Consider the following 12,335-nt stretch of genomic DNA (forward strand, 5'->3'; position numbering starts at 1 on the left):
GATGTACAGATGGAGGAAAGATGGGGATGGACAGAAGGCAAATGGAAAGTGATGCTGAGTGTAGAATCCCAGGGTGGAAATAGTCAGGATTTTGATGGAGTGATCAGTCTCAAGCCACCCTTCTGCACTTAGGAGTACCTGTTTTAGGTTCTTGCACACTAAAATCTCTCTTGTAGACTCAAACCATCAGGACCAGGTGTCTGGGAAAAAACAGAGCAGCTCTGTAAGAAGATGGGAAGTGTGTCATCCTTGTAATGAAGATGGAGCAACAAGGAGTTGGGGCTGCCATGTGGATTTTGCCCCAAAAGCCCTGCCCTCCTACAGGCTGCTGGGCAGCTGTGCATGGCACTGTGATATCCTGATGTTTCTGTTATTTAATTAATTAACTGGGTATCAGAGATGAGAGCATGGGAACTTCAGTCAGCAGTGGGGTACCAAGACACAAAACCAGCACTGGTGGATGACAAACTGATTTATGCTCACAGGTAACATGAAGGTAACAGGGATATCTGTGTTTAGGATGGGTCAGCAGCCACAAAAGCCATCAGAGAACAGGCCACACAGGTCCCCAAGAGGGATTTGGGGTTAAGCTGGTACCTTTTCTGGTAGGAACCCATGTATTCCCATCTTCAAGGTGGTGCCTAAGCTCTGACATGTGGCTTAGAAACGTGTACAGAAATGTTCCCCTGGGACCAAAGGGCCACATGTGAGACCTGGGTGACTGACCATGTCATTGGAAACTGAGCAGGAGCCTGTGTTCACAGTGAAAACTTCCCCATGTCTCCCAAAAATTCTGATGGACACACAGCACTGAGTGGCTGGAGCTGAACAAGCCAGTGGTACCCACTGGTTTACAGATCACTTTGATGCACGCCCTGTCCCTTCCCTGAACTTAGATGATTTTTGCACTTGGTGGCAGGTGGGACAAACAAGCCCAGCCACATCTTTTGGAACATCCCAGCTCTGGGTCCTGACCCCATAGCAAAGGAATGGATTGGGAGATGCATCTGTTGTTCTCCTGCTGCACTTCAGGGTTCAGTGAGGTTTGTTTTTTTTTTTTTTTTGCTTCAACAACTGCTGAAGAACGATTCCTGCTGGAGACTTTATTACGAGGAATATTTGAGTTTGCCACTAGGAGGAAATTTTGTCCTGTTCACGCTAAGATATGAGGGAACATTTCTTGTGCATTTTTGCAATCTCACTGGGAACCAAGAGTGAACCACTGAGCAAGAAGGGCACTTTGAGACAGAATCCAAGCCCACAGCACAGCACTGGATCCCTAGGGAATTGTGGAAGACCAGACTGGGGTGATTCAGGATAGCTTGCCCTCGGGAAGCCTCTCCTTCAGGCCCCAGTGCTTGGGAATCTCTTGCTCTTTGAAGCCTCAGGGTTCATTGGCCCTTTCAAAACGTATTAATGCTGTCCCTTGCTGATTCTGTATTTAAAACTTACCAGTGGGTAAGACACCACTTGTGGATGCTGGAGATCTTGGTTCTCTAACCTTGGCCCTGGGGGATGCTTGGTCCAAAGGCACTTGTGTGTCTCAGCTTTCCCAGGTGATAACTGGGATGAGGATATGGGAAGGGGAGTCCTTCCACACCTGTGACACCAGGTGCTCCACAAAAGCATGACATTAATAAGTGCAATTTACTTCAGTAGCCGTCAGTATCTGCATAAATGTCCAACACCCTTTAAGTCTTCTTTTACCCACCTCAACATGTTTTTGGATGAGGAATTTAGCAGGTCAATTATGTGAAAACTGAGTAGCATCTTAAATGTCCAAGCCTCTGAAACAGCATGGGAGCTCCTAGGAAAGCTGATCCTGGTAGGGATTTTTGGACCAGTGCTGGTTCTGGGTTTTCTCTGAGCTGGCCATGTTTTCCCTCTCTGTAAAAACAAGCTAAAATCCTCTAATAGCCCTCCTCAAAAAATAACCCCACAAGACTCCAAACAAAGAAAAATCATTAATTTTGAACCCAATGAATATTTAGTTTTCTAACTCTTGGGTAAATATTAGATAGATTCCCAATTTCAACCTGAAGCAGTTTATTTGGCTGCTGTTCACAAGTCAGACACAGCAAAAATCAAAGAAATCTCTTTTGATTCAGGTTGGGTAATATTGCCTGAGGGGTAACATAATTTTCATTTCCACACATCCAGCACTGGCACAAAACGGCATGGACAGGTATGAGAAATGGATCATGGATCCTTGGTTCTAAAATTCCAGCTGATAGTTTCCTTTTTTTTGTGAAAATAATAATTACCAATAAAAATGTTGTTTCAAAAAAAGAGAATGGGAAAAGAAAAACACCATTGCATTTGATAAAGTAAAATCCTTTGCAGTACTGCCAAAAGGAAAAAAAAAAAAAGAAAGAAAAACCAAAAGAGAGCTAAAACAAATATAGCTGTTAAATAAAAGATCCAGGTACCAAAGAGCAAAATTTAATGAAAGCCAAAACTGTTAAATATGGAATCCTGTTGAGAAAAAATGTCAATGTCTTTAAGAGTTTTACCATTACTCTATTTTTAAGAAAAGTGTAGTAAAAATACATATTACAAGTTTACATTTTCCACGCTTTTGTCCTATTCACTTTTTTTTTTTTTTTTTCGTTTTGTAACCCCTCCGCTGATCAAAAGCCTTTCACAGCTGCATCTCACATCTTCATGCCACAGGTTGCCAGTTCTAGCAGTGCTGCTGCTCACGAGACTGCTGTGACCTGCTGCCACGGAGTCCTGGTCCTGTTCCTGGAGGAGGATGGGGCACTGGTGGGTACCAGTAGCTTGTTCCCACCACACTGGCCCAGAACATGACAGGAGCTGGGACAGGAGACTCATCTGAGGGCTCTGGACATGGAAAAAAGAGCTTGTGCTGATAAGGATGCCTCCACTTGTGCTAGAGTTACACAGAACTGAAGTTAAAATTAAGAAAAGCAGGTTAAAAATAATGATAAACAACAGAAAGAGCCCTGAAGTGGTGTTTGGAGTGGCTGTTAACAGAGTTCATGTTCAGCGATGAGAGATGAAGATCACAATGTTCCCAGTTTTGGACAGAGGAGAACATTGGCACATGGCATGCTGTGCCCAGGCTTAGGACCTTGACTCTGACTTGCTGGTCTCCAAATTGTTGGATGACAATTGGAGTAGATGCTTCAGACCAGGCTGGTGTTAAAAGTGGTAAATGTATTGCTCTGCACAGTCAAACACTAATGGAAACTGGTATTCATAATTTCCAGCCTTAATTCCAGATTCTCCTCATAGACCCGTGCCAGTCATTGGCCTGCATCATTTTCTCTTCACCTTCCCTTCTTTTGTCGCTCCTCTCTTGCTATGTTGCAAAAAACAGAAAAAAGTAAAAAAAAAGAGAAAAAGCAGCTCAGAATGCTCCAGCAGCAGCTCAGTCCCTGGTATTTGTTGGACTCTGTGAGAACCTTTGAACTTTATTTGTCATAAATGAGATGGGACCAGGCCAAGTGGGCTCACTGTGGCCCCTGCCACACAGATCTTCTCCCTCACCAGATGTTCCCCTGGGAATCCTTCATGTGAGAATGTCAAACCCCTGAGGTCTCTCAGGCCCACCAAGGTGAGAAGCATTTGTCTGTCCATGCCAGAGGTTCACAGAATGAACCTTCTGTGTAGTTCTGGAAAGCTGTTCTTGCCCCATTGATCTCCAGGCCTGTGGCTGGATCCCCAGCTGCCTGTCTGGCACTGTGGGTTTCTGCAACACCAAGTTTGGGGTCAGCAGCCTGCTTTCCTGACTTGTGGATGCTTCCCCCTCTCTAAGGATACAAGTGGGAATCTGCTACGGTTGTCTTTGTACCCAGACAGGCCCCAGCTTGGTGGGACGATTGTGACCAGCACTGATGCTACTGAATGTCATGTTTGCTGGAATTAAGCTCTTGTATGATCTCCTCCTTGGTTTGCTTCAGCATTCCTTCCAGGAATCCATTCTGGCCAGCTACCTACAAAATGTCCCTCTGAGTTAGAAAAGAATGGCCATAAGGGGATTTCAGAGCAGAAGGGCAGGGTGTCCCCGTTGCAGCCCCGTGACGTGCAGCACGTTGCGCTGGTTAATTGGCAGCTGTCGAACTGGGTGTCTGGAGATGGCCTGTTCCTGGCCCGAGGTGGTTCCCTTATGTGACCACCAGAAAGGGAGCACACACAGAAGCTAAGCAATGAAGAAATGGTTCACAATTGCTTATTAGCCCCCAATAACCTGGGCAGGAGAGTCACACGTGAGGGGAACAAATACCACATTTACTTTCCCTCTTCAGCAGCCGACCAGCCCTCTGCTCCAGTCTGCCACTCTCCACTCCAGGCACGTGATTTTCCTCTTGAATCACCACCCATCGTCTCTGGAAGAATTACTGCTTTGTCCTCGTGCTGCCTGGGGTTTCCAAACTCACCCATGACTTCTCCCCTGTAAAACAGCCTCATGTCTCTGTTTAGGTTTCTTCCTCATCGAGTCCTTCCTGCTGCAGGGAGGGCTGGGGGCAGCTCCATCTGCCTGCTGCGATCACTCCACAGCCCGAGCTCACCACAGAGCAACCAAGGCAGAACCACGACGGACAAAACAGGTCAATGCTGACGCCCTGCACTGAGTTCTACTTGCCACCTATCGGTCTGTCTTTTTTTGCCTTTAGTAGCTCAGACACTGTGATTTGCATCCCAAACTAAACCAGATTGAAGGACTGAGCAGGGAAGGGGGAAAGGGCTGATGTTACCCTGACACCACAGGAATTAGTAAGAAAAAATATATATATTGCACACACTAAGACTTATTAACAACCAAGTTAAAACAAAATGGCATAGTCCTCATTAGTGTTCCAGTGGTTCTTTGATCAGGGATGGTTCACGAGTCTGTAAAATCCCATTACACTCTCCTTATTGCAGTACAGACCTGTTTCTGTTCTCCTGCCAGTGGATCTGTTTGCAAATAAAAAGGGAAATTTATTTGATTTCCTTGAGAAGATCCATCCAATTGTCCCTTCTGTCATCATCGTTTGTCTTGTTGGTGTTGGGTATGTTTTTTGGCTCTGGAGAGGTGGAGTTGGGCTGCCCCTGCTCTCACCCAGGAAATGGGTCAAAAGGCCAATTATAATCCCGTAGCTCCCAGGGACATGCCAGTGCTGTGGCTCATGCATGGGATCGTCTGCATGGATTTGGGGAAATCGTGGCTGACCACACGTCCATTTTCTCCACTGCCTCCTGCTGCAGCCGGCCTGGGAAGGGTTGATGTCCGTATGGCTTCGTTGATTGATTGCTGTGGGATTAAACAAAAACCCTTTTTAGGAAAGACGGGGGGGGGTCTCCCCCTGTCCTTTGCAATGTTGGAGAAATTATAATATTAACCAGTCCTGTCTTTCTGTTACTGTTCTCCCCTTATCTCCATTCAGACTCTCACTTTCTGCATGTCCCCACTGCATCTGCTCTGTTCATTCACACCTCTTCTACATGCAAAATTAAATGTTTCAGCAGTATTTTGGGGTATAAAGCATCAGTGCCATATGCCAAAAACCTCTTCAAACTCTACAACATAAGAACAGTCATCCTGGATCTGAGCAGAGGTATTTTACACACTTCCCCCATAGAGATGCTATTGCTACTCCAGGACTGTTATGCACAGTGGACTCTGATTCACAGCAAACATATGTTTAACTTTCCTCATGTGAGAACTTGAGCATGTGCCTGTGTTTTTGTCTACAGTGATGACTGAGGTAACTAGGAAATGCAAGCCTAATTCAGGAAACTGAATTTCATCTTCCTGTTCCACATGCATCCAAAACATTTGCTTTCAGAGATCTAAAGAAACCACCTGCTTAGAACAATCAAACTAAAAGATAAAGCCAGTTTGGTTTCTTTGCATTCAAGCTATCTCCAAGGGCACCATCATTCTTTCTGGACTGTTATATTCAGGTAAAGAATTATGCCTAACAGATATATCTGGAATAGCTGAGCTATTGCATTCAGACACTTTTCTTGCAGTGCATTTGTGCCATACCTAGCTTTACAGTGGGCATAAATTACAATCTAATCTTTGTACTTCCATGGACACTATTTGTTCACATTATTTTACCCCTGTGCTCAAGGTAGCTCTCATTGCCTGTGGAATTTCCTGAACCTCAGTGGCAAAAGAGCTGTAGCACATTTTCAGTGCATTAGAAATGTTATTATTGCTGACAAAACATTGAGCATGCTGCGAAATGGCGACATAAAACCCAAAGAAGCAGTTGCTTATTTTCCTTTTGGTTCTGGGTGAGTTTCAGTGAAATAAAAAACTATTTGGATTTTTTGAAACTCACTGCATGCTTTATATTTCCATAACAAATTCCATGCTCCTGGCAGAGGTCAAGATGAGGAACACAAGGGATGTGCCACTCATCCCACTGCCTCCTTGAATACCACGGTATCTCTATAAGGGATTGCCAAGATATACTTGCTCCACAGGTGCTGCATTAAATGTCTATCTCCAAGGCTATCAAATCTAATCCACTCTTGACACAACACTCAGAATTTAGGGCTGAAACAGATCTCCTGGGCTGTAGGAAATATGCTTCTGCAAGGCCATGACAGGGTCAAGTTAAAAAAACCATTACAGGAGACATTGGAGGCCAATTTCTCTCAAAGAGGACCCATAATTCTGGGATTTGGAGGCCCACATCATCCATTCCAGGGCAACAATGCTCTGAGCATGTATTGGTGTTGCAGCCTGGAAATGGTGCCAGCAGGGTGCCAGCAAAGGAAACAACAGGATGTGAATCATTACTGTGCTCTCCCAGTTTTATCTTGCTGTTAAGAGCCTGGGTTTGGGGATTTTTCCATATTGCAGCACCAGCTGTATCACACCAGCCCCAGCACACTTCATCCATGCTGCACACACATCGCCATAGCCTGCCTTCATTAATTTTAAATAATTTCAATGTGTTTCTGTTGCTGCTTGTGCTGTGTTTTTGCTTTATGTCTGGATTTCGAATTAGCATCCTGCCACATGTCTGATCTTGCATCAGCTCCCCATGACAGCCCACTTGACCCTCTTTCAGCTTCCTCAGATGGTCCTAATCCTTTCTAGCAAGTGGAGTGACACAGTCACTTCATGATCCCTATGTCTTGGCTTTCCAGCCATGGCCTGGGCTGCATCCGTCTCTGAAGGCAGGTGTGGAGCCGGGGGAGGATCAGAGAGAAGGTGTGAAAGGCCGTGGAATGGGTTGCCACCTTCATCCGCTTTGATTCACTTCTGGACTTGTAACAAAACTCGATTAAGGCAACCAGCATGGCGAGTCCGAGCCCACCGATGAGGATATAGAAAACCCCCGCCACATTGCTGAGGCTCAGCGCGCTCGTCTTGTCCTGGAAGAAGAAGGAGAAGGGAGGGAAAGGAGGGCACACGGGAAAGGAGAACAACAAAATTAATATGGGATTGCTCTGGGAAGGATGCTGCACAACATAGCAGTACTGGCATTACATCATCATCCTCTTTAAATGAACAAGTGACATTTCTAAGAGCATTTTTAAATTTTTAATTCAGTGTCTAGTAAATCTAACGTTTCCCTCACACAAACAAACAAACATTTCCTCAGCAATATGACTCTTGGTAAAGGTTTGGGATCTCTGTTTTTAAATCAGCTAACTTAAATGCTTGTTTTATCCAAAATGTCTAGTTTGAATTATTGATTAAAGGAGAAAAAAATTTGAAGTTTTCCTCCTCTGTGACATTTGCTCATCCCTGATGTCTTGCCTGAAATAACCTGTTCTCTTGGAAATGCTCATTCCTTCTTTCCTAGATTGTTCCCCCGCAAATTCTGTTGCTGAGCAACACATTGAAATGGATGGACTTTTTTCCCTTTTTTTTCTTTTCCTCTTCGATTCTGGGGTTGAGGTGACACCTCAGCTGTCCTCACAAACTCATTTTATTTCTATGTAATAAGGCAGTTATTTCATATGCAATCAAGACCTGCTGATGCATGTCTAAGCTAATTATTTGGTTGGCAATAAATAGGGCTATTAATGAGCTGCAACTTTTAGTCAGCAGCTACATTCTGATTTTATAATTGCCTAATGAATTGTCACGGCTCTCTGGGGAAGAGACAAAGCTCAGAACGACTCATTTCACTGTGAGGGAAACCAAATTCCCACATCTAACCCTGATGTCACCCCCTGCAGCTTTCAAAACCTTCTTCTCCACGATGACCAGGTTGAGTTGGGGTGTGAGGATAATCTGGGCAGCAACAGGATCCCAAACTTGGCTCAGCTCCATGTGCAAGGCTCCGTTTCTAGGACAGGCTTCCTCTACAGTGAACCAGACAGAGTGCCCTGCTCCATGCTTGCTGCTGCTCTGCAATTTTGACTCAATACCTATTTGACAGACAGATTCCCCAGGGCCAGCCCAACAGCTCAGCGCAAATCTGCTGGGGCCACCAGAGCCTGAGCAGCATTGACAGCCCTGCTCTGTGGACGTGGGAGGAAAATTGCATGTGGCTCATTTGAGATGTAGCCACAGAGTTAAAGGAGAACACTGGTGCCTGTGGAAGTGTCTGCAGCTGGTAGTGAAGCCTCTGCACAGTTCTTGGTGCTCCTCTCTGCTACTCCACAGACACGTGGACTGGTGGGTGGCACAGCCTGTTCTTGCCCTTGTAGGACAGTTGATTCACTTGCTTTTCTTGGCAGGTTTTACAAGAAGCAACCCACAGTTTTGGGGACGGGAGGGGATTCAGGAATCAGAAAAGGATATTGGAGTGACGTCAAAAGGGTCCAAACTGGAACTTCAACATGAGCATGGAAGGTTTCGATACAGGGCAGTCTGCCTGACACTGGCACAGTCTTTCAGGCAAGTATGTTTTTGCAAAGGACTCTTTTTCTCTATTAGGGTTTGGTGGAAAAAAAGTCAACCCTCAAGGCATGAAAATTAAAAAAAACTCCTGTAACAGAAGAGAATGTGTTTTTTTTTTTTTTTAATTAGAAGAAATGGGCATTCCAGTCAAGAATGCTAAAAAGAATTTTTTTTTCCTTCTATTTCTCCTTCATCTGACCCACTGTAAAGCTTCTTCCCAGCTGGAGCTCCCACTGTGGACTCTGGTACCATGGTGAGCAACTTTCCATCCTGAACCCTCTGCTGGAAGATGCAAAGGTTGTTAATGGGGCCATCCCTGCTGAGTTCCATTTGCTGGAAAAAACTCCACGAGTGACTTCATTTTCCATGTTTTGCTGATTGATCACTTTGACAAGGGACTCGTTGTGGTCACTGTGTGTTGGTGGAAAGATTGGGTTTCTCCCATGTGTAACCTTCATGCACTAGTCTGGTTGTAATCTTGATGCTTCCTGTGTGCTCTCTGTAATGAGAGATTTCTGCAAATATCCTCTTAATTTCTGCAGTTTCAATACTTGAAAGATTATTTCTCTGGTCTTTTTCTAATCTTCCTTCATGCAGTTTTCCCCCCAAGCTTGTCTGTATATTTGTTCAGTCATCTCTTTTCTGTAGATTGTTGGGTGCACTTTTAAGCACCAATTGGGAAATGCTGGGAGTTTTTTAGAGGAGACGTAGAAAAGCAGAGCAATTACTCTGAGGAAACTGTGTTACAACATATCAGGTACTTTTCCCTTTAAGATTCAGTCTGAAGGAGCTGCCCCAGCTTCAGGGAGGGTAAAGACACTAAAAGGGGGCTGCCCTTCTCAGCATTCTAACCTTTTAGCCTGGCTTCTTAATGAGATGTGGCTGATTAGCACATACTCTCTGCTCCGAGAGAAAAATGGGGACCGGGATGCAGGTGGAGCAGTCTTTTTAGCTGTGTATTACTAATAATTGCCAGCTTACACTTTCACCTCGATTTAACAATAGGGTGGAAATCTCCACAATATTAGGAATGTCCAAACTTTGTGCAAAAGGATGACACTCTAGACAAGAGAAAACCCATTGATGCTCTCCTTCAAATAAATGGATCAGTGCAATCCATACAATAGTCTTTGACTTGCAGCCATAGATTCTTTGGAAATCTGCCTTCCTTGGCTCTTTTGGGCATGGGAATACACAAATCTCAGGGTTGATTTGCCACGATATTTATTTCCACCCCCAGTTTGAGATTCATGATCCAATGAGGCACCTCCTCAGCTGGCTGCAGTGGCAGAGCAGTCTGGCAACCAGGAAAGGCTGCTGGTCCTTAAGTCCCACTTTCCTCCTCATGCCAGCAGCAAAACAACCAGTGAGAGAGAGGAGATCACCCAAAGCAGTTTCCTGCACCATCACTGCAATTCATTTCAGGGCTGTTATGTTTTTCTTACATTTACTTTGCAGTAGCATTATTATTGTTATTGTTCTTACTCCTATTACTGCTGTTCCTATTATTACTGTGACACTCTGGGTGAACAGAATGTTGTCTTATCCAGAAGGCAAAGGAAAGCATTGAGAGACACAGTGGTGGGCAAAGATACAGGGAGGGAAAAAGCAGCCTGAGTTTCAGTTCTGTCTCTTTAGTCAGGCTTCTCCCAAGGAGCCAAAGGCAGACTCCTGGGGCACAGAGGAATGCTGAACTGCAGGAGCACGGCTGATGGCACAGCCTGCTACTATGAACAGGCTGAGAAGTGAAACTGCTCCTGTGGTGATGCTTGACTTCTTGCAAATTCTCCTTTTAATATCCTTTTTCTTCCTTCCCTCTCCCAGCAGGACATGTAGAGATGTTCTTTGGGCAGGAGTGACATCTCGTCGCTCCCATCAGCTGCAGGACCTGACCCACATGAAGGGTCCAAAGCCCCGAGTGCCCCACTGAGGCTCTCTCTGCTGTTTCCATGCATGACCCTGTCCCAGTAATGCTAATAATAACAAAAAGTCCCAAATTATTCTATGCACTCGAGAGGACACTCCCTGCCTCTCTGCTCAGGCTCTGTGACTCCAGCTGCTCTCCTGCAGAGCTGCCCATCACTGAACCAGCTTGTTAGTGGGAGTGTAAATGTCACTGTTCGTCTCCCGCAGCAGCAGAGCCCTGACGTGGGGGGAAGATTGGCAGGTGAAAAGAGAAAGAAAAACCCATCTTCCCAAAAGAAAAACCCATCTTCCCAGCCTTGTTGCTGCAGCAACCAGGCACCTTCCTGTCTGTTACTCTCAAGCATGGCACCGTGTCCATCATCCCCTTTGTCATTATTTAATCCTCACTGGCTGACAGGCATCAGGCCCAATTTGCTGAGTTTCCCAGCAGGGTTGGTCCCTTCTGTCACCCAGTGTGAGCAGAGCCCATTGGCAGCACAGGGTGATGGTGTCTTGAGTTGTTGCAGTCTCTAGAAGATGAACTGTCCTTATAGCAGGTAACATCTCCAGAAGTTGAGCTTTTACCCCAAAATCTGGTCAGACTTTAGTGGGGTAAGGCCTAAAGCTTGTCAACGAAGGACATAGCTCTGGCCATTGACTCAGAGTGCTGCCAGGGATGTGCAGGAGCACATGGATGGCTGGGGATGGGGCTGCTCAGCATAAGATATCACTGATTTGAAAATTTGCCAATTTCCTGCAAAGTTTGGGCAAGGCACTAGCAGGATTTTATTTATTTATTTATTTATTTATTTATTTTTATTTTTATTTTTATTGTTTTTTTTTTTTTTTTTAACAAAACCAAAATTCTTGCACTGGAGAAGAGGGCTGGGAAATGTGTATCTTTTAATTGCATGACAGACCTGGATGCCCTTGAAAGCAGCTGGACATCATGGTCTAGAAAAAAAAATTCCTTTCTCCCAGTGCCTTGCAAAAGCTCCAGGAATCACATCCATCTGCCACAAAATTTAGAGTCTACCTTGTCATTACATTTCAACAACACAAGGCATCCCTTGCAAGCCCATTTCATAGCCTGCAAAAAATCCATCCTGTGCTTGTTTTTAAAATCAGGTCCTTCTAGGAAAGTGCCTATTACAGTGTCTCTGTCTCTCCTGCTGTGGCAAGTAGAGGGGACTCAGAAAAGCTCAGGAATTGGTGATGGTTTCTAGCTATGTGCAGTGCTGGAGGTGAGTGTGTATGGAAAACCCTGGGCCTGTGTGAAGGGGTGGCTGCTGTGTGCTCACAGTGGGAGCAGGAGCAGCAGGGACATTGCTGCCCAGTGCAGGACACTGCCTGGGATGTCCCACTGTCTGTCAGTGCAGCTGGAGCCATGGATTGAATGTCCAGCACCTTGTGGGATGCCATGACATATCAAAATATTCAGCAAAGCAGGAGCGTTTGCCTTTGGAGTTTGAGTTCAGATCCACTAATGTATCTACTGTTTCTTCACAGGAATTTCTCTGGATAAAAATCTTGGTGGAAAATAGGTAGATAAACAGATTAAAATCAGTACAGGCATGGAACATCATCTGGGACCATTGAAAATAAG

The 12,335-nt window shown here is 45.1% G+C and overlaps 1 protein-coding gene across 2 annotated transcripts in view; it reads right to left on the minus strand.

The window, feature by feature from the left end:
* Positions 1-454: 454 nt before the first annotated feature.
* Positions 455-12,335, minus strand: part of GRIA1 (glutamate ionotropic receptor AMPA type subunit 1) — a 124,382-nt gene continuing 112,501 nt past the window's right edge. For both annotated transcript variants that reach the window (XM_021552138.3, XM_021552137.3), the window contains exons 15-16: positions 7,210-7,344; positions 455-5,281 (exon numbers count right to left, since the gene is read on the minus strand). In XM_021552138.3, the coding sequence (XP_021407813.1) occupies positions 5,093-5,281; positions 7,210-7,344 (324 nt within the window). In that variant the 3' untranslated portion in view covers positions 455-5,092. The remainder of the gene's footprint in view (positions 5,282-7,209; positions 7,345-12,335) is intronic.

This window comes from Lonchura striata, chromosome 15 (assembly GCF_046129695.1).
Source record: "Lonchura striata isolate bLonStr1 chromosome 15, bLonStr1.mat, whole genome shotgun sequence".
Lineage (NCBI taxonomy): Eukaryota > Metazoa > Chordata > Aves > Passeriformes > Estrildidae > Lonchura > Lonchura striata.